At 42.0% G+C, this 23,320-nt stretch overlaps 1 protein-coding gene across 3 annotated transcripts in view; it reads right to left on the reverse strand.

Moving 5' to 3' along the window:
• Positions 1–23,320, reverse strand: part of sema3d (sema domain, immunoglobulin domain (Ig), short basic domain, secreted, (semaphorin) 3D) — a 44,033-nt gene that overhangs the window by 14,051 nt on the left and 6,662 nt on the right. For all 3 annotated transcript variants that reach the window (XM_029115332.2, XM_029115333.2, XM_029115334.2), the window contains 9 exons: positions 15,525–15,781; positions 9,799–9,959; positions 6,275–6,337; positions 6,033–6,152; positions 5,754–5,847; positions 4,052–4,180; positions 2,934–3,070; positions 1,156–1,270; positions 975–1,044 (listed from right to left, as the gene is read on the reverse strand). In XM_029115332.2, coding sequence (XP_028971165.2) covers positions 975–1,044; positions 1,156–1,270; positions 2,934–3,070; positions 4,052–4,180; positions 5,754–5,847; positions 6,033–6,152; positions 6,275–6,337; positions 9,799–9,959; positions 15,525–15,729 — 1,094 coding nt within the window. In that variant the 5' untranslated portion in view covers positions 15,730–15,781. The remainder of the gene's footprint in view (positions 1–974; positions 1,045–1,155; positions 1,271–2,933; positions 3,071–4,051; positions 4,181–5,753; positions 5,848–6,032; positions 6,153–6,274; positions 6,338–9,798; positions 9,960–15,524; positions 15,782–23,320) is intronic.

Raw genomic sequence — 23,320 nt, forward strand, 5'->3', positions numbered from 1 at the left:
CATAAGCAGACTGGCAGAGAGACGTGTGGGAAAATGTTATATAAGATATAGTGTATGAGGCTGATGGATGTTCTTGGAAGTGGTGTTCTTGGAACATTTTGCATTTACATTTCTAAATAGGCGACTGTACATGGAGGTGGTGAGAGGTTAACAGCTCAACAAAGCTAGACAAATGCGATAAAAGTGGGGGAAAAAGAAAGATTACCTATAAGTAAAGACAAAATAGACAGTAATAATAATAATAAACGAACCCAGTATCATCAGTAGTAATTGTGGTTGTGTTCATGTTTGCAGGTACTCTGCGTTTGTTTGTATGTTTGTGTATGCGCGTCTGTTTGTTTGGGTGAGTGCATGTCTGAGAGCTCAGCCGAGTGTAGGTCGGACAGGTCAAACTGCAGGTCAGTTTAAGGGCTCGCTGATAGAATCGCCCATCCTCTCCTCAGACCCTATGCTTGGTTCCAGTCTCCGTTTGAGCAAACAGTAGGCAAATGAACAGTGCGTGACTGTGGCGTGAAGGGTCTTTTGTCAGGCATCATTTATGACAGACTTCCCCGATAGATGGGCTGGAGTGACGCGCAACGTCCTCAACACCCACTGAAGGTTTCCATTCCCAGGTCACGATATGGTCAACCAGGGCCTTGCAGGTAGGAGTGAACAGGGAGTACACATAGCAGAGGACAGCCTTGGTGGGCTTTAGGGTTACCATCTAGTGATGAAGAGGTGTTACTGGCAATCCTCACAGACTGGAGTCTGCCCATCATAAAGCCCAGCACCAGGTGGCATAGAGTGTTTTTTTGTTAATGATAGTCACAAAACATCATCTTCTCCAGGTGCGACTAGCAATGGAAATGACATCCTCTGTGGATCAACTTTGCTGTAGGGAAACTGGCCCGGTGTCCAGTGGGGCTGGTAATCTGCCGTGGTGTCTGACATGGAAGTTGTGAGAGGTATGTTTATGATGCACATGACCGTACCTGGAGGTTGTGAAGACTCCAAACACTACAGGGTTCTTCTCATCTCTGGTGGGAAGCAAGAATATGTCCTCTACGACACACACACACACACATATCAGGTTAATGGCGTAGCATCAGGGTGCAGGGTGTCTGTGTAGCAGTGTGAACACATGCAGTGTGTACATGTCTGTCTGTGACTTACGGAGCCTGTCAAAGTGTGTGTCCACTCCGTCAGGACCAGGGATGGAACACACCAGTCTGGCTTTAAGGAACGTCGTCCACTTATTGGTCAGACTCCTTAACCCTCCAACGTCGTTCTGAAAAAACAACCACAACATATTTTGAACACTGCACAACCACAGTGACACATGAATATAACATTTAAATCATAAAACAAGCATGGTACATATACAAACTATTACCTGAACCCTGGTAAAGACAGACAAGTTCTTGGTTAACTGGTTTAAGTGCCCCAGGTCTGGACTAAGAGATTAGAAAGACAGGACGGGACCAGGAAGACAGGTATATTGGCAATATACTGTACCACAAACTCCAGGGATGCCTTTTGCTATTATAATCTGCAATTGCAGCAGGAAGTGACCATATATCATGGCTATCAGCCAATCAGCATTCTAAATACCCGATATAAATAAATACACAGTATATAATACATACAGTATATATCCTTATTAGCAACACATCAAATCCGGGCACCACACCCACCATAGAAACAAGGGGTGGAAAACTTTGTGTTGACTAGACAGTAGCAGTGAGTTTGATGTGTGGGCCCTGTGAGACGTCTTCACGACAGTGTGTGGTGGAATAGTTGGAAGCTGTTTGTTCCTTCAGGATTGTTTTGGGAGCTACTCATAAAATGGGCTGTGAGCTACCAGTATCTGGTGGTCGACCTGCTGGAGGCCCCTGAGTTGAGAAAGATTTCCTAGGACAATGACAATGATCTGAATGGGCTAAAAAACATTTAAAGAAATAGAAAAATTTGGGAAGAATTTGATTTAACTAGCAAGCACATTAATTATGCAGGTATTCCAGTTAGCATAGCCTTGACTGAGTGCCCTCAGAGCTATAGGGCAGGGGTACTTAAGCACACAATACATCTCAAGTACCAGGCCCCTTTATCCAAAACAAGGGTCCTAGACTAACCTTCCTGCTGAACTAGGATTGAGGCTAACCTAACACTATAGAATTGTAATCAAAGAAACAGCAGGGATAATAGCTCCAGCATTTTCTAAATGGGATTATCTTCAAAGTTGACTGACGGTGTTATTTCACTTATCCAGAGAGGAACCCCTCAAGGGTCGGTTGCATACAGAAGACAAGGAATCCCTCTCCTGTCTTACAGCTTACTCCAAAGTCGTAAACACTCCAAGTGCTAGGTACTGGGAATGTTGCAATACAGTTTGGAATTTTTATAGTGGGAAGATGCGGTGACAACTCCAGGGGCGGTCTCACTACTGCCAGACCATATTAAAACTAACATTGTAAATGTTCATATAGGCGTAGCCCACCTTACATTCCAACAGCCAGTTAAGGTGCCAGTTTAAGTCTCAGCCAAGCACACAATTCAAATAATCAAATAATCTATAGTCAGACCTTCTGCTTTATTAGTTCACCCATGCAGCTCCTTCAGAACTAGGCACATGGGAGGACTCAAAGCCAGGGATAGGGAGAGCTACTGGAAGTAGGCTACTAGTGTACTTAATTCACACACCTCCATTATTGCCCTGGGGCAGCAGTGGTCCGTTCCTCTGTCAGCAGACTACACAATAGGAATATACAAGGATGTATTGTCCGGGGGGGGTGTTAAAGCCCCTCTGTAGAGAGGCCAGCTCATTAGTAATAAAGATGTACCTGCGTCTTCAATTGACAGCATTATGTCTGTCCTCCTTCCCTGACCTCTCTGCAAACAACACTCACTCCTCAACCTCTTTCAGTAACCTTTACTCCTCTCCGCCCTCTCACCTTGCAGACACGTGCTACTCGGGACAGGACACTCTTATCGTTGCTGTCACGTGACGACTCGCGGAAGAAGAAGTAGATCTTGTCATCGTCAGGGTTGTAGGTGTCTGACACGGGATGAGCTGATATAAACCTGGCCTCTAGAGAAAGAGAGACAAGAAAGGATGAGGACAGGAAAAAGAGAACGATTATTTACATGAACAGCCTGAACCTGTGGTCTTTTTGAAGCTACCTCATGTTCTGATTATTTAAGAGTGAAATACATCCCAACAAAGTAACAGAGATAAGGGACTAAGCAGAGAGAAGGACAGAAAAAGCCAGAGTCTGTAGACGTTTTAAAGTCTCCTTACATACACAACTTAGGGTAGAAACTAACGTATGCCTCTGGGTGATCCCTCAGAACACACACGCGCTACATAGCCACTTTATGCTAGGTAAGATGTTCCAGAACCCATGACACACACACAGTGACAACACCACTCCAGAGATCTCACACACACTCCACCCCAGCTGTGAAATGTGGAGAGTGTGTGCCAGAAGTTAGAAACTTGAGACATGTTGATCTATGACAGACAGACTAGAGAGCAGATGGTAGAACAGAATGACTGGCCAGTGGATGGTAGAACAGAATGACTGGCCAGTGGATGGTAGAACAGAATGACTGGCCAGTGGATGGTAGAACAGACAGACTGGACAGGGAGAAGTAGAATGAGACTGGACAGGTAATTGGTGAATGGTATGTCGACCAGGGACATGTGAGCTGTGTGGCACACTGTAAATCGCCTAGAACGTGTTCCACATCCAGTACAGTAGGTTTGGTGTTCTTAGCGTGGAACTCGTTTAAAAGCAATGCATTAATAGCTGAACTGTTTCCTTTGGGCAGGAATGCCAAATAAACTCCTTCCATCCCAGACTCAGAACACAAAGCAGCCCCTTGTCTCAATGGAAAGACTGGGAAGTGAAACGGTCAATGACAGAATTAGACCACGAATCGACTAACCTGCTTCAACCAAATCTTGTGTACTGAGAGGAAGGACATAGTCCAAAGACCAACAGCTACCGAGACATAAGGTCTGGCCACGATCAATGGCTCTGCACGTTGCCTGTCATGGCTATGGTACCATTGATCCAGTAGTCCTCTGAAATGTCGGTGCGGATGTAGTGCTGGTCGGGTGGAGGGCCCAGGGAGCGGGTGAACGTTGTGTCTTTACCCAGGAAGTCTGACGCCGTGCCCACATACAGGAATTGTTCTGCAGGGAAAAGAAGAGTGAGGACGTAGAACCTCAGCTCAGGTTTAAAGAGGGACTAAAAGTAACTTAGAAAACTCCACACAAGTTGTTAGAGCATACTGGGAATGGCTCTAGCTAATAGTATTAATACTTAATTAAACGGAAACCTTTGCTCTACTCTAATATACTGCTGTACGAATGCCTCTCTGTCAGTTCTCTCCCACTTTGGTAAAACATCAGCCTAGTGCTCGCTTTTGAACCACAACACATTTTGAAAGGTTTATTATTGATTTGCAATTGAAGTAACATTGTCATGGATCTGAAATGAAGTTACGTTAGAGAAGTGCTTAGTTGTAAAAAAAAAGTAATTTTTCATCAGCACTGTGGCGTTGCAAGGATCCCTACTCTAACTCCTCTGCACTTCTCACCAACATCTGTACCTCTAACAACATCAGGCATGCTGGTTTACAGGTGACACGACTCAGGCCAGTCTCATCACTGATGGCAATGATTCTGTCACATATGGAGATTATTTCTGTTTTTTCATTGCCGTAAGTTATAAATATGCAGGTGTGTCTTCTTGGAGATCACTTTCCTCCCACCTGGATAGTGGAAGACCATGGACATTAGGAACCAAATAATTCAGCTGAACAGAGAGATGGGCCCTGAATCAGAAGGTTTCGCGGTCGAGGGCTTTACCTGTCAACCACCTCCACTCATGTTTAGTCAGTGTTAAGTTCTAAGTGGTTTTAACCAGTCATTTCACTCATACACACTAACAGGACTATAGTAGCCACAGTAACACACCTTCTAACTGTATGTAGTTAAATAGGTGCATTATACATCGGCCCAAACTTTGTCCATCTACCATTTAGATAGAAATGTTCACATCATCTGTAGATTACTGTGAATTGGTGTATTGAATACACCCTTATTGCTCACAATGATCCACTCCCCATGTGCTCATAGGTGTAATGTATGCTGGCTTTAGTAGATTGAATCAGATTAATTTAATTTGTTAGAGATCTGAATCCAAATCCAAATCTCCTTTATTCATTTCCTACATTTACACTTAAACCGAATGTTCATTGGTGTGAAAGGGCTGCTACTTTGTGTAGCCTTTCCTTATTATTCTGTCCCAATATGTTGTCTACCACTAGCAGCACTTTCGCACCAAATAACATTCTGTGCAAGTGTAAATGTAGTTAAGAGTAAAGGACATTCAGGATTCAGATCTCTAACAAATGTAATTAACATTATCACCTTAAAAGGACAGTGGTGGCCTTTCTCCTTGATAAGTCTCCTTTTTATACACACACACACACACACAGTGTGATAACAATCAGAATCATGAGGGAGACAGATGCTGTGACAAACACACAGTGAGTGTTTATAGTTTCATGCCAGTGGGTTTGTTTATTACATTTAAGAAGGAGTTCTCCCTGCAGGAGACGAAACCCAGTGAAGGGCCAGAGAGTGGGAGTGTTCATGCCCAGGCTGTGTGGTGTAGAGAGGGTTTGAAAGGAGGACAGAATCAACGGGGAGTTTCAGGGTGGGGTTGGTCTTTGAAAAGAGAGTTGGTGCGTGGTCTGACCTGTGAGGACAGAGGTGAAAGGTTGCCATGGGTCGTATGGGCATTTCAACCTTCCGGACTCCACTGTACTGGACAACAACTGGAAGACACCATCCTGGAGAGAGAGAGTGAGAGAGACAGAGAGAGAACAGGGGGAAGGAAGAAACAGTGTGTAAGCAGTGCATGTGTGTATGTGTTTAGATGTCAGTGGCATGTGTGTATCACACTTCAACAGTAGTAATTTGTCCCACTTTCTTATTCAGAGCCACTTACAGTACATGTATGCCTGTGTGTGCCTACCTCTCTGCGTCCGGAGATCTCAATGAAGGCACAGATGGGGTGGAAGGCCCCGGTCCCACAGCCATACACATGGGTGCGGTTATAATTATGGAGTACACGCACAAAGTTGGCACACTCCAACTGAACGAGAGAAGAGGAGAATAACTAATGACACACACAGAAACAACCAAAGTGTGTAATTTGCGTACAGCTCCAAATAGAGATTTTACTTTCAGGCTAGACATTTTCCAGGTCACACTCACATGAGCGTTCTTGCCGGCCAGTTTACACATCTCCACTCTGTCTCTGGTTGCTGGCCAGCTGATCTGGGAACAGATACATAGGAGGTTTATATCAGAACTGCACTGATCCAGCATCAGCTTAAACCAAAACGTAGAGCATGCAAACCTCAGTCAGACAGGTCATTCAGTACTAAACGTGATCTTAGCGTAAAGGAGATCATGTTCTGTGTTTTACAGTGGACATAAAAAGTCTACACAAAAGAATGAGACAAAGATAAATAATGTCAGAACTTTTTCCACTTTTAATGTGACCTATAATGTGAACAATTCAATAGAAAAACAAACTAAAATCTTCGAGGGGGAAAAATGAAAAATAAAAACCTTACAATAACCCGGTTGCATAAGTGTGCACACCCTTAAACTAATACTTTGTTGAAGCACCTTGTGAATTTATTTGATTTATCTTTGTCTTTGACAGAAAACACCACATATTATTTCAACCACTTATTGGAGACATGCACAAGGACAATTTTACAGGTCTTTGCGATAGGTTCTGCTCCTCTGGGGTAACTCTCATCACATGATGATTTATTAGATATCTATAACAACAACATCAATGCCATTATGTCATTTATAGCAATCACCATAGACAATGAGCAAGGTACACTGTACAGATGCAAGGAAACAGAACCAAACAGGTCCAGACAGGGGTGGTGGGTGGGTAACAGGTGGAGGCAGGGGTGTTGGGTGGGTAAGAGGTAGAGGCAGGGGTGTTGGGTGGGTAAAAGGTGGAGGCAGGGGTGTTGGGTGGGAAAGAGGTAGAGGCAGGGGTGGTGGGAGGGTAACAGGTGGAGGCAGGGGTGGTGGGTGTGTTTGCACCTGCATGCTAGTAAGACCAGCCCACATCAGACCGAATGAGTAACCTGACGATAAAATATTCTGATATTGTGATAGGAACTGGTTATGCTAATTTCGACCAAGGAGCTCTAGTGCCGGAGCTAAATACACTCCACCCATTCACATAAAAACACACATCAGTGTATTAAGATTCCGCCTTAGCACTGTGGAATTCAAATTTCACGATTCATGATTTGACTCATTGAGTACTCGGAACACAGGAGCACTATAGTAAGTAAATGTGTGAACTTGCAACAGGATTTCGAATTGAAGTGGATTTCAGAAATCCAGAAGCATACCATGTCCTTTTCCGCCAATTCATAAATGACTTGACTTCAAAACGGTAGGATTAGTCACATCCGTCACAAACGACTCATCACTCTGGAATGGAAAGGATAGCAACTCTAAACCAAAGGCTCCCCAGTGGCAGACGACCCCGATGAATAAACCAAACGCAGGTTTGATTACCAAATGCCTCTGAATCACTAGGAAATGAAAAAAGATGTGCCCACCGCCCATCCTCCACTCACTCTATAATAACGACGGGCGTGACCCCACTCTGCTCACTTCCATCACAGATGGTGATGAGTCCAATTTCCTCAGAGGTCAACTGGAGGAGGGCGGGTGCAGTCAAAACTCCCTGAAACTCTACACGAACCAAACCGTGTCATTCCGGATCGGTTTACGCATCAACCAAAGGGTCCATCCTGGCCTCTATCACCATCTTTTTTGACGGTCACTAGCGTCCAGCGGCCCTCCATCGAGGTCCTGTATTTCCTCCACTCGAGGGCAAAAAGGCCTTCCACCAAATGTTTTCTGCCAGCTGAACAGTTATGTTCCCAGTGGTGTGGCCCTGGGTCTCTGGGACAGCCATCTGTTCCAGAGACCTATAAGGCCCCCTCATCAAGTCTTTACACTGTAAACCTAATAGCTGCACCATACAGTACTGAAATCTAGGTTTGTCTCTGTGCATCTAGATACAGGTGTACTGCTGATATTGTAAATCAACAGTAAACCCATGTAAATTATTCAAACTCTATTCATTGCTCTACCTTCTTATGTACAATATGTGAACTTTATCTGATCAGCTATGGTGTATTCGATTTACAAATGTTGTATATATTAGCAGCAGCATTCCACCCTGTCAAATATAGAGTACGAGCAAATGTACTTATTGAATAAAGTTGATTCTTATTCTAAAACTGCAATCTATTCGGTATTTATCTGTTTGTTGAAATTTTGGGTTCAATTACAATAGGTAAAACATTTAGCAACAAGCACAATGCTGTACCATTTCTATTTAGCCATAATAGTTAAATATAAGTTCTTACCACTTAAAGTAAAATAATATGTTAGACATCGATAACATCCAAACGGTTACATGAACGATGTTGACAACGTATCCCCCCGTCTTGACTGTATACCTGTATAAAATCTAGAAGATTTCCTTCACTGGTTGCCCTTCATCTTCTTTTTGAGCACGTTTATTCCATGAATGATTACAACAAATCTCCCTATCTCCCTATCTTGCTGCTATGAAGCAGAAACAAAGAGCACAACATGTTTGGTATTGCAATTCAATCACCATTTTAATCTGGAAAACATACAGAATCACAGGCATCATGGCAATCACCAATGTATATAGTATCCCTATCACGTACTAAGGAAAATTAGACACACCTGTAACTGCATTCTCTGTCTAATTTTTGTATATTTACCTATACATGGATATACCCACTCTTGGCTATAGCACAACATACTCCAGTCTACTTATCTGGCCACCATCAGTATCAGTGACCAGAAAGGCAACATTTAGAGAGCAGCACTCAGACTTACAACAACGAGATAAAGATCAAATAAACTCAACTCTGTCTCGCGCTGGGATCAACCACAGCTGCATAAACACCCACTCACTTCTTCCACAACCCACATGTGTGTGAGTGTTTGTGAGTGTGTGTGTGCATTTGCATGCGCGTGCACGTGTGCCTGTGTGGGGTGTGTGTGTGGTCTAGGTCAAAGTCAATGTCAGAAGGTAGACAGTGCGATAGATAAACAGAGCGCTGTGTCAACTGACTGTTGCGGATTCCATCCAGTCCACAAATTATTCTCACTACAACAATACATCACTGATTAGGCAGCATTCCACAGAGATCATTCTGTAGGCAGGTGGAACATACGCAGTACAAGCAGAGTCAGGTTGGATGTTGTTGAAATGACAGATATAATGATGCTGGGAAACTACATCCAGCATCTAGTAAAGAGCCCATGGTCCATACATAGCTGAGCTTATTGAAGAGTGTCGGGTGAGTCCATACATGAATCTACATGTCAGAGGTGTGCCAGTTAGTGTCTGCAGGGGTTGTATTATAGCTAGTCAACCATTAACACCAGGTTTCTGCCCAGGGCTCTTCTTCTTTCTGGAAAAATAAAACACACTATATACCCGTCTTCTACGGGTCCAGCTCGTGCCACTTTTCACAGAATTGTGTGGTGCACATCATGTTGTTCATATTTTGCTTCTCATTCTTCTTTTACGTTGTCTTTTTCCACACATGTCAAACTATCTTGCTTTTTTTGTCTTTGTGATAGTGCCCCCACATTCCCTGCATAACTGCAGGTTCTGTAGGAATGTTGGAGATGTAGCTTACCTTCCTCTGGGCTTTGTTGAGGTTGTCAGGGTCCAGTAAGTAGATAGAGTCTCTGGCTCCCAGCAGCAGCCGGCCTTTCTCCTCATCCAACAACACTGAGTGGGAATGGAGGCCATCGGTAGGGCCTAGGAACACGGACACACTGCCACCCTGCACCAGCTCTGAGAAAAACAAAGAGTATGGCTCAAAGATACACAGACATCCATGGATAACATAAATAAAACAAAGGAAAGACACGGGGCAGGCCCAGGCAGAAGAGGTCTGAATGCCTTGGAGGAAGGGCCTGTTGTTGAGGCACGTTAGCGGTGATGACTGCATAATGTGCTGTACGTTTCACATAGATGCGATGGTAATCTCAGCATAACCGAATGAGAAGACTGGTGTTGCTTCCCCGTAACAGAGTTCCACGCACACAAAGTCGCCCGTGGTCAATTTTCAGCTGCTCTTTTCCAGAGTGACTTACAGCAACTCCCGATTAAGACCATTTTAGGATTCTTTATTTGGGGAAGTAGCTGCACACGTAATGTTCAATGTGACACATGGAAAGAGTTTGGTTTGGTATGTCAAGACGTCATGGAAAGCATTCTAGGAAGGTATGTAGAATAGTTTGGAGAGGCCTTTCATTGACATGGATGTTTGCTTCTGTCAGAGTGGAAGCTAAAGCATGTCTTGGCATGAGCTGAAACCTTCCAATCCTGTCTCATGGTTCAACACCTTATCTGAATGAAGATACATCTGTTGTTCCTGTGGGGGCGTGTGTGTGTGTGTGTGTGTGTGTGTGTGTGTGTGTGTGAGGGGATATTATAAAATGCCAGTAGGTCTTATTTTGAGTGACAGATAAACAAAGACAAGAAAAGGCTAAATCAACCCCATAGCATTACTGATGAAGCTGCAGATGGAGATGTAGATGAGTAAAAGAGTGTTTTTCTTTCCTCATTCACCACCCGACCTTCATCACCATCATCTATAAAATGTTGCTCCATGGCATATGATGGATCATCCTTCTTCATGTGTGCCAAACCTCCAGATGCCTTAATCCTGCCCTTAGCCCTGCCCTCAGCCCTGCCCTCAGCTCCGACCCTCAGCCCTGCTCTCCCCTCAGACTCCCCCACAATGAGGCGTGTTCCCATTGCACCGTAGCCTAGGGCTAAGAGCCTCCTAACCCCGGGGCTAAGCAAGTGTTCACACTTCCATATTCTGAAGTGGGCTAGCAGTACCATTAGCCTAGGGCTAGCCGGCCCTGCTCTGGAGCACGGTTAGCACCGACTTTTCAGGGCTAGCCCCAGAAACACAGAGACAAAATAACCAGTGTGTAATGGGGTCAAGAACAAAACAATAGGACGTTTTGTGTCCAATCATAAAACCTGCACTCTCATTTAATATATAAACGCTCTTGAAGCACACGGTTACTAGCAGCATCATATTTTGTTTTCAGTCCTTTAAGTCTGCAAACTTTAGTACGTTCCTTACACCGTCTAAATCTTAGCAAAGTAGTTATTGCAGCTTACTTTGGACATAAAGGTTAACTAACGTTTTTCTCTTTCCAAAATTGTCAAAGCAAATACAGACAGGGTGGGCATCGAGATCAACCGATGTCATGAAGTCGTTAAATGAATCATGGTAGCATAACATTGACCGTGCGTCAGTGATGTACAGTAAGATTATTCACATGCCAGAGAGAATGCAACATTTGTAGCGTGTCATAGATAGAAGGTAAAATGGTATTGTGTCGTATTTGTCTGTTAGCCCAGGGCTTAGGAATACAAGTGTGAATCCTTAGCCTAAGGTTAAACTTAAAGCCAGGGTTAACAAACTCTTGTGTGAACACAGGCTTAGCTAACCCAGGGCCAATGCATTGTGAAAAGGCCTAATTGCTATGCCGGTCGAAGAGACTGGGTGAGGATGTGAAGGGGTCACTGTGAGAGAACTGACACTCTGATCAGCCGCTGGGTTTGAAGGCTTAGGAAGGTAACTTACAATCAATATTTAAATGTTACTTTCAATCCCAACCTGAAACCCTTGAACCACCTCCTAGACACTCAAACACATCACCACCAGACACACTCACATTTCACGTTCTCTCACCTCCACAGACAGACATCCACACGCAGAGCACCTATGCCTTCTCCACAGTGACCCTACAGAGAACTTGGCTGTGCTAGCCTTTGGTTAACTCTGTAATCAGCTCTGTAAACACACTGCCCTGGGAGTCCTGGGACAGGTCCTGCTTAGCCTCACTGTTAGCACTTAGCTTAGCGTTCTAAGCTCCAGCTTCTCTGTACACCCTCTCCTCAGGGAGGTGAGCCCTCAGCCCAAATCTACAACTCCTTATTATCCCCATGGAGCTCTGATCTACTGGTTTATTTGAGTTACACAGTATATCACCTCAGCCAGAGGCTAGCATCAGGCCTTCAAATAACCCCACTGATGGACTGGTTGTTTGTGTGTGTGTGTCTGTGTATATGTACCGACTGTACATCCTGGTGGGGCCAAAACTCCAAGGATGGTAAAACAAGGAACATTTGGGGTAAACGTAGGTTTAGGGTAAACTTAAAAACAGGGGTTAGCGTTAGAATTAGGGTTAGGGATTAGGATAAGGAATAAGACTTCGGATTAGGTTTTAGATGTTCAGATTAGTGTTAGGGTTAATTTTAGTGAACATTTCATTGTGAATAGGATTTATTTTAGGGATCTTGACAAAGAAAGTAAAATATAACAATTGTGTGTATGTGTGTATACAAGTGTTTCCCCATGTTTTTACTAGATAAAATGTTTGCAGGTCTCCATGAAGAAAAGGCTTTTTTCATCAAAAAGGTTATGTTTAGTGAAAATGTTACAAGATGGTTTAGGGTTAACATTATGGTTAGGGTTAAATTTAGGGTTGTGGATGCCCACAATAATATTAATACCTAAAATGCTGTGTTTGTGCATGTGTCAGCTACAGAACAGCCTGCTCTGTATAGATGGAAGTCTCACAGAAATATAATGTGTCTACTTATGATAGACATCTGCAAAACAGAAAAACAGTTTACAGGGAAATATATTTATTTAAACAAAGTAATGTTATTGTCAAACGAAATGAGAATTGTTCAGTAATGTAATGGAAATATAGAACCATCCAACAATTAAACCAGCCTGAAGGGAATCAGCTAGAAAAAAAGCATGAATGTGTCTGGAAGTTATTTCCCGACATACCCAAGCAGAGAGAGATGGAGACCATGGATTTGCTGCTACATGTAATTCACAGCTATAAAGAAAACTGCTTGTCTGAATCTGGGTCAGCGTGTGGGTTTTGGAACAACTGATTTACATTTTCTTTTAGTGGAAGGAGCAGTCAGATGAATTACAGAAGATTAGATCATAGTATTACCTCATAAGTGAAACTGTGATATATTTGCATACTGTGTATCATATATTCTGCCCAAGGACATTGGCAAGGAGCCACATCAGTAACACAAATACCATCATGTCACTGCAGCTCATCCTCATGTCAAGTCTTAGATGATTTTGCTGTGTCATTGGATGGAAGCCATCTTTTAGATGTATAGCATTGATCTATATAGGCCCAAAGATACATTTTTCAGGATAACCAGGGCGGGTGTGACAGAGAATGTTTTTCTACTCAACACAGATCTTTGTTCTTCCGCTTGGAAAATTCTGAACTCCTTTTGTCAGAGTACAAACATTGGGTGATGGTTACTGCGAGGAATGTTAACTGAGCATCAACTTTCTGAACTCCAGTTCATTCAGCCATGGATGGTGTGTGTTCAGAGTCGGTGCTCATAGAGGTATGATGCTGTTTGAAGCATGTGGTCAACCAGGGATGATGAAGATCTGGAGGAGTGCGTTCAGTCGGACATGACTGACTGATGGACTTTGACTTTCACCACTGTGTGGAGGAGATGAAGTCATTTTTCAAGAGGGAGTTCAATCTGGGATGATTTTCCTTTGTTGCATTCCATCCCTTCACTCCTCGGGTCATAGACAACCTAACATGGAGATCTAACAAGCCAAACCTCAGCCTTGAGGGCATGAAGGTTAAACTCTTGAGCCTTAAACAAATATGACTGGATACAAGGGGACTTCAACAACAGAAACCTACAGAGACTGTTTACACAGATCAGCTAACTATCCACAGTGTTAGCAGCAAATGTACCATGAGAACTACCTTCATTGTGGGTTATCTTGGGAGTCTTTGATGACAACACAGCATCTGATAACGTTCTGAATATTTGTGTTTTGCTGAAGTCTATGGTTCTGTTTTACAGCCGGCACGGAACAAGGCGAACTGCAGAGCAGAACATGCATATTTCTAAGACCAAATTGCTAAATAAATAGCATTTGCAGCAGTTATTATTACTACTTATGTACTAACATGTATTTATATTGGAACATATGTGAATAAGCCTAACTGTTCAGTCATGCTGGGTTTATAATAATAAGACTTGGCCAGGGCACGAAGTTGGGGTTAGAGGTGGGAGTTCAAGGTTTGGGTCGAGTGGGTTTGTATTGAGGTCAGTAACTCGTCGCGTTGTGTCGAGTTTGTTTTGGCAGTTCAGAGGTTAGGAGTTTGATCGGGGGTTAGCGTTAAGGGTTGAATTAAGAGTTGCAGTTGGTTTTGTACAGGTGTCAGGAGGTTAGAGTCAGAGTAAAGCTTATAATTAGGTTTGCACGGGTGTATTGGGAATTTACTGTAATGTTTGTGTTTTTCGCTTTGCCTCTTAAATAAGGTTTTTAAGAAGCCATAATGTCCCTTATGGGGCTCTGAACAAGCAGTCGCTAGTTTACCCAACACTAAACACACTGACACACACTGAGGACCAGAGCGGTCACACACCATGTTCGAAGCCCAGGGGAGATGTATGGCGGACACAGCCACAACATTTTATAAGAACATCATGACAAATGCCTTAACTCACTAGGTATTTCAGTATATATATACACAACTCTACGAAGTATGTTTTAAATAAATTAAATGATCACGTATTCATATGTCATTCATATATATCCATTATATTTGTTTCAGAGGTTCAATGAGGTGACAGGTTGCGTTCTTTAAAAAAAAAAAAAAAAAAACGAGAGAACAAGTCAAACATCATATGGACACAGGGCCAGTAAACACCTCATTTAGCAGAGCAATTAATACTATCTACTGATAAACATTCTGCCGGTAGCTGGTGTTATCACAGAAGAGTAGTTAAAGTAGCTGGCATTACGATAGAGAAATAGTTTAGTGTGTTTCACTTCTGTAGACGTTCTCTTTTATCACTGTTATAGATATCATGTTCTCTCTTTGTAGATGTCGCAGCCATTTCTAGATTAGTGTTTATTTCCAACAACCCATGCCAATGTAAAGTTAAATCGATGTTTCCCACAATGTTGTTTCAGGACCTCCTAGGTCAAAGACAGTTCATCCTAAATATCTATAAAACCTGTACGTGTAACCTTAGTTTATCCCTGTTTTAAGACAACTTCAGGGTAGGTTTTCTGAATATTATCGCCAGACCTGATTGTGCCACAAAAAATGTATCAACTCCCACTAAAATGTCCATTAATTATAATCCACTGAATTAAATGTCCTGCTGCTGGAGGATTCGTTTATTCCAGTAACAAACAGTAGTGGTTAAGCCTTGCATTAAATATGCTTGTTTTTATAAAAGCAACTTATCATTCAGCCATCAGTGCAGCAGCTTTTCAATGTTGTAGTATAGATCCATCTTTCTTACCTTTGTAGCTGAGTTTTACTCTGGGGACACTCTGTGTTACTGTTTCTCCAGAGGACAGGAGAACTAGAAGTACCATCCCCAGAGGCAGCAGTCCTGGGTGGGCCAGGAAAAGCCGAAACCTCCCCTGACCTCCAGCGGAGCTCCAGAACAGCCTCTCACCATGACTCGTCTGCCCAGGCTCAAGCTTGATCCCTCCAGTCTTCATAATGAAAGAGTGAAGGATTTCTTCTATGTTCTGCTACTGTTTTTCAACAGTCCTGAAAGGAGCGTGAAAGCAATGCTAGGAGTTAGAGAATTAGGATGGAAGTATCTCTTCTCTCCACTCACTCTTGTCTCTCCTCTCACTCCCTGTGTGTGTAAGAGAGATTTCAGCTGTTTCTCCATGGTTCCCAATAGGCATGTGTGTTCCCTGTACCAGCCCTATATCAGCTGTTGCCAGTCTCTGCCTCTCCTTTTGTGTCCATCTAAATCTGTTTGCCCAAAACAAAAGGTCAGGCCAACAAAAACAGACACCATCTTTCACACATCATCCTTCTTTCTGAAGTCCCTCTGTCCTCCCTTCGCTCTCTTTCAGTAACTGTCTCTCCCTTTCTCATGCAAAACCCATTTAATTCTGCACCTAAATGGCCAAATGATTCGGGCAAATGGTTTTTGAATTAGACTGATAACAGTGTCAACTGTTTCTTTATGTTGTGTTATAAAGGTTGTATGTCCTTTGTGAGTCTCCATGCTGCATCAGATGTCAGGAACGGATGAATTGAGAATACAGCAAAGTGTGTAGGAGCAGCCAGCAGTGAGAGGACATTGATGTACCAGTAATTGTTAAGTTACCAGAGGGTCAGAGGTGACACTAGGGTTGAGATTAGGGGTGACACAAGAGGAGACATGTTTACGTAGAGCCGAGAAACGAATAACACTGCAGGTTACAAAAATATCCTTGCAGTGATACATCCGAAAACATTCTACATATTACATCTAATTAATTATTAACTAACCAATCAAATTAATATAAATGCTTCAGAATAGATCCTCCCCTTCTCCCTCGGTTTTTCACTCTCTGCCCCACAGAGAAAACATGCATCAACATGTCTAGGTTGAACATAAATAATGTCATACTAAATTAATTAATCTGATTAATACCACACAGACAAAAAGACAGAAAACATTCATCCAAGGTACTGGCATGGATCCGGGGAAGGTTATAAAAAAAAAGTAATCTCCTGGCTAATACTGGTGAATCATGGGGATGGGAGCATCATGCTATGGGGATTCTTCTCAGTGGAAGAGACGGATCGGGATTCAAGGAAGGATGAAAGTAGCAAAATACAGGAAGGTCGATCAAGGGTGCACAGCCCCGACACTGGGGTGAAGATTCTTCTCTCAGCACTACAACAACTGAAGCACACAGCCAAGAAAATACTGGAGTGGCTTTGGCACCAGTCTGTATGTCCTTGAATTACCCAGTGTTTTTTTTATGACACTAACTTTCTGGTTTTGTTTGTCTGTTAAGAGGTTAGATACACATGGGTATACATTTGCTTACATGTAGGTATCCACTCTTCGTATTAGTACATCAGTCTAATGGTTTAGAGGTGGTTGCCACACTATTGTATTAGATAGGGTTAGATATCTATATAAATGGCCTTTAAATGACTTTGCCCTGTAGTTCTTGCCTCTGCGTACCTTTTGATCTTATGTTAGTGAGGTGTAGGTGTTACGTTCCCACTCTCCCCTCCATTATAGCCCCTGGGGTTCGTGACACTTGAAAATTGCAGTCCATTCAATGAAAGAGCTTGAAAGGATAGAAGAATGGGAGAAACTGACCAAATCCAGCTGTGCAAACTTATTAGAGACATACCTAAGAAAACTTGAAGATGCGATCGCTGCCAACAATGCAACAACACAATGATGTGTGTAGAAAGTGTAGGAGTTTGTGCATTACCGTATACCTATATGTGTGTGTAAATATGTGTAGATATACATTTCCACTTGCTTTGTCAATCTAAACAAATGGTTCTCAAGTCAATATAGCCTGAAAACGAAATAAAGAAAGATAGCAATCTAAAAAGTCAGAAGAAAAAACCTGCAGAGATATGTGCAGAGAGAAAAATAGACAAACGTGCAGAGAGACCAAACGGAAGGTGCACACAGAGAGATCAATGGGCTGAAAGAGAGAAAGAGAGAGCGTGCAGAGAGAGAGAGAGAGAGAACACAAAATCATGTGCAGAAAACAAAATCAAGCAACTTGCAGAGAAATATGTGCAGAGAGAGCATGTGGGAAATGTGCAGAGGGAGAGAAACAGAGATGTGCAGAGAGAGAGAGGGGAAGGGTTAAATGTACTGTCCAAGAGATTTCCTGAGAAAGACCATATCACCATATCAGTCCTTAGACAAACAGAAATCAGAGCAAAAATGCCTAAACCCACAATTCACACTACAACACACAAATCCACAACACACACACATCTTTGCACAGCCATATACTGAAAGGGATAAGGGACTGATGGAACAGAATGATGTTTATTTGTACAGACCATCTCAGGATCACTGGGCCATCTGGTTTACAGAGAACAGATAAGAAACTTGATATGATGGATAATGTATCAGAAGTAAAGAGAGATCTCTTATACTACAACACTGTGCTATATTTATGCAGTGAATTATGAAATATAATAAATAACTTAAGGGCCAAAGTTTTATTATTATTACATTAAACAAGTGAATTATCATTAATAATATGAATATGCTCACCAGAGTTTGTGCACCTAGCCAAGATGTGTAACATATAAACACTAAAATTTTTGATAGGCTCTGGTAGCTTCCTCTTTGTTGACAAAAGAGCTATAATTGTATTTCCAAGAACTTTATTACTATCTTTTGAAATACCTACATGTGTTTTCAAGACTATTCAAATTGCAAAAGAAAAAATATGTTATTAACATTTTAAAACAAGTGTTTACATACAGGTATGTACTAATTAAAAATGCTGCGAGTTGAGGACCTGGGAGGCATCTGTTTCTCAAACTAAACACTCTAATGTATTTGTCCTCTTGCTCAGGTGTTCACTGGGGCCTCCCACTCCTCTTTCTATTTTGGTTAGAGACAGATCGCGCTGTTCTGCGAAGGGAGTAATGCACAGCGTTAGTTTGAGGGCATTCACATCCAAATTGGAGGAAGCGTTTAACACTAGAACCGCCAGGTCTTTTTTACCCCCTATAACCGCCAGAGCCAAAAGCTGTTTGCCGTCATTAGCATATGAATCGTCCCTATTAGCATGGCCATTCTCCTCCACAGCATCACAAAGTTTCAAATGGTTAATGAATTTGAAAAATACAAGAATGTGTTTGTCTCACCATACAAAACAAAATACTAAAAAAAGAATACATAGAAAAAGACAAGGTCCGAAAGGATTTCAACACCAATGCATAGCTCTAGTCTCATAGATTACTGGTATATAAGATTCTTCTATAAGTGACAAGAATAAGTTATCGAAAAACCGAAAGGAGATATTCGAAAAAGACGAGGCCCGAAATGAATAGGCTGTGAACAGCACGTCTTTGCAGGTTTCTCCCGTGGGTGATTATCGCGTGGGTACCATTTGGTTACCAACGCTGAGTGGCGTGGGCTGTTGGAGGATTAAGTTGGAAAATAGGGTAAAAAAAAAACAGTTAATAGTCTGTCAGTCTCTCAATAGTTCATCAGTTTAAAATTCCGACAACGAAACAATGTAATATACGCCTATTTAGGAAAAGTAATGGGAGGAGGAACGTGTAGCTGTCAAAATGGCAGTTTTATTTAAATAATAAACTCAAACGGCAATTGGCGTAGGCATTTGGCGGTTCTAGTGTTTAAGCTCTTTAATATGTAGCCCGCTCTTTTTCAAGGGACCAAAAGTAATTGGACAATTGACTCAAGAGCAGTTTCATGGACAGGTGTGACCTATTCCTTCGTTATTTCTTCATCAATTAAGCAGGTAAAAGGTCTGGGGTTGATTCCAGATGTGACATTCGCATTTGGAAGCTGTTGCTGTGAACCCACAACATGCAGTCAAAGGAGCTCTCAAATGCAATTGAAACAGGCCAAAAATTACCCATCAGAGAGATATCAAGAATATTAGGAGTGGCCAAATCAACAGTTTGGTTCATTCTGAGAAAAAAATATAAAAAAAAGCCAGCCCAGTTCTGGAACAGCATTCTTTGGACAGATGAAACTAAGATCAACATGTACCAGAAAGATAAAAAAGGTATGGAGAAGGCTTGAAACGCCTCATGATCCGAAGCATACCACATCATCTGTAAAACACAGTGGAGACAGTGTGATGGCGTGGGCATGCATGACTTCCAATGGCACTGGGTCACTAGTGTTTATTGAAGATGTGACAGAAGACAGAAGCAGCCGGATGAATTCTGGAGTGCATAGGGATATATTGTCTGCTCAGATTCAGCCAAATTCAGCAAAATTGATTGGACAGTGCTTCACTTTACAGATGGACAATGATCCAAAACATACTGCGAAAGCAACCCAGGAGTTTTTTTAAGGCAAAGACATGGAATATTCTGCAATGCCCGAGTCAATCCCTGATCTCAACACGATTGAGCATGCCACCATACCACCACTGGATAGGGTGCATTTGGGGGATCTATCATTGAATCTTGTGCCCTCCCACTGGCCCAAAATATGATGGCTCCCATCAGGCTTTTGGGGCGAGGATAAATGGAAACTGCCATGGCGCAATGTCTCTCTGTCGCAGGAACGTGATAGTGATCTATGGGCCTGGCCCCAGAGTGGTCCAATCTCTTGGCAAGAGGTTTGCCTTTCAGTGTTATTGATACTATTTAGTCAGTAAAAGCATCCTCTGAAAGGGTGCGGTATTATGCATTTACATGTCAGGTTTCTAAATTCTGAGGCTTTCTCCCTTCACAGAACTCCCTTGTGGCCATCTTGATGTTGCTACAGGGGCTCCTTGTTTAGGGCCCGACATTTTCCACCATAAAAGTCTACCCCCTTGATATGTCACGTGAAAATAAGGTGGCAGAAAAGGTTGTCAGTTGCCTAACAGGCCAGGCTCTCCCATTCCCATGTGTGTGTAGCAAAATCCTGGGAGCTGTTTAAAGGGCCGTCTGGCTGAGGCTAGCTGCTCATTACCTCATACTTTGGACATGTTTCATTGACTGAATGTAAGGCCTTAAAGCCTAGTGCTGTTGGCTGGGGCAGGAGATAGTGAATAAATAGCTTGTGTATTCCAAGTTCCCCAAGGGGGCCGCTGGTTCATTTAGTTACTTCCTTTCTGTAGGTTGACTTGGCTGTTTCCTCACAAATTAACAGGCTCCAAATACACAATGTAATTGTTTTGTTTACCCTGGCCAGAGGGCATGGGTGGATAGAGTACTGAAAATCTGTACTCAAGTAAAAGTACTGTTACACATCCCAAAATGTACTCACGTAAATGTACCACCTGATAAAACAACTCAAGCAAGAGTAAAAGACTACTTGGTCAAAAAAGTACTTGAGTACAAGTTACATACCTGTATATTGTTTGACACATTAACGCCATAGTAACAATTAATTATAATTTAAGAGGGTATAAACACAAACTGTAGTTTGACTAGAAATGTGTTTTCCAGAGTCAGCCTATAGTAACGCAAAACAAAAAAACAAAATATATTACAAAAATGTATAATGATTTATTAGTAAATACATTCTGAGCTTAAGAGTATACGACAAAAGAGTCAAATACTGTATGTATTTTCTGTTCAGCTTAAGCATAAGCTGGTTTTCAGTGGGGTAATGCTCATTACATCTTGTCAGTCTAATATGTGTTATCAGTAAGTCAGATCTTAAGTGGAATGACTTACTGCATTGCAACCAAGCCACCTAGTTAGCAGCAAGTGATTTCAACAAAAATCTAGCTAGCTAGACTGGGTATGTTGCTGCTAATGCTAAGTGCATTACTAAATTCAAGTTCAAGACAAGCCCAATGAATTAATAATACAACATATAATAATACTGCACCTTTATGTGCTTGCAAAGGTCGGATGATGAGTTTTTGAAAGTAGAGACGGTTACGTCTTTGGGTATACAAAGACAACATTTCATTATTGCCTTGGCTACATTTAAATCAAAATATGTCGTGTTCCTGTGGGCATGGGTTGGAATTTCCCTCATTTAGATTTTCCAATTGACAATTTCCATGTCAGTGCCTGCCATTAAGTTACCTACACCCATGCGCGTACTACTTCTACACAGACTAAAAGGAGGGAATCTCCAACCTAAAATCAAATAACGAAACGGAAAAAAAACATATAGTCTTTGACAAATAACAGAAGAAAAAACTGTAATGAAAGAGTAGTTGTTGTTTTTTGTAGGTTTTAAAAGGAATACTTGAGTAAGAGAAAAGAGTACAAAGCCCAGAAAGTAACTACAAAAGTACTCAATCCTCTGAAACTGTACCCTTTTACTAATTTGCTTGTAATGCGTTACTAACCACCCCTGCCAGAAGGACAAACTATCTGTATGCAGCAGCTATCGTAGTTAGCTTTTTGCTTGTGTCTTTAGGTGTGATGCATTATCAACAACAAATTCAATGAGACGACAAATCTATCAAAGTCATTTGTATCTCTGTTTGGGGCTTCGCGTCAATATATTATATTAAACCAAATCTGTTCTAGGAGTGTCTGACTGAAAAGGGGCATATATCACCTAATCACATGTTTTCCAGCATTCCTTGGCCCAGCCAGTGCCATGCAGGTTAAGATATAATCCCTGTTTCCTGATGGGATGCGTGTGTGAGTGGGTGTGTGTTTTTCCTGGAGGGGCAAAACTGTTGTCTTTGGCAGGCTGCACGGCACACGGTGCGGGGGGTGATAGGAAATGGTTTTGATGGTGATATGACAAACCTCAAAAGTCCACCAACACACACGTATGCACACGTTCACAAACACACTCTCAGTTATTTCTGTTACAGCGAGTGGTGCTCTGCTCTACAATATGATGTCTCATCAAAAATGACTTTATCAAACTCCAAACTGTCACTTAGGGGTATACTTTTGTTGCCAGCGGTTTAGACATTAATGGGTGTGTTTTGAGTTATTTTGAGGGGACAGCAAATTTACACTGTTCTACAAGCTGTACACTCACTACTTTACATTGTAGCAAAGTGTCATTTCTTCAGTGTTGTCACATGAAAAGATATAATCCAATATTTGCAAAAATGTGAGGGGTGTACTCACTTTTGTGAGATACTGTATATCATTCACTACAGAACAGTTTCTTTATTTTACTTCATGAATCTGAAACAAAACCATCATGCTCTCATTGAAATTGCATTTGTTTGCTGTCGTCCAACTGATGAAGTTAAGGTTAAAGGTTTTTGTTTTTGATAGGGTTGAGTTAAGAGTTTTCATCGGGCCTGACAATTTAAGCCGTCCAAGCCATGTTCAATGAACTGAACGTCTGGTCCAACATCACAGGAATGTAGTGCTCCTGAACAATAAGAAAGCCTGATTTACAAAAACAACCAGACCTTTTCCTAAAATGTTGCTGTTCTGCTAACATTGGCAGAGACTGCAGGCAGAGAAGGAACCTTGGCTGGTAAAAGTGAAGGGAAGACGAAGTTGACAAATTCCACCTTGCCTGGTTGGAATGAATTTTTTTTATTGTAAGTGTTTATGAGAACAGATTATTATTTACACACGTACTTCATTCACCACTTGCTCATTCCCTGATCAGTTTTTTTTGTTCCTTTTTTATTCTAATCATTAAACCTGACAAAAATGACTATCAATAGACTGTATGCC

Source organism: Esox lucius, chromosome 19, assembly GCF_011004845.1.
Source record: "Esox lucius isolate fEsoLuc1 chromosome 19, fEsoLuc1.pri, whole genome shotgun sequence".
Lineage (NCBI taxonomy): Eukaryota > Metazoa > Chordata > Actinopteri > Esociformes > Esocidae > Esox > Esox lucius.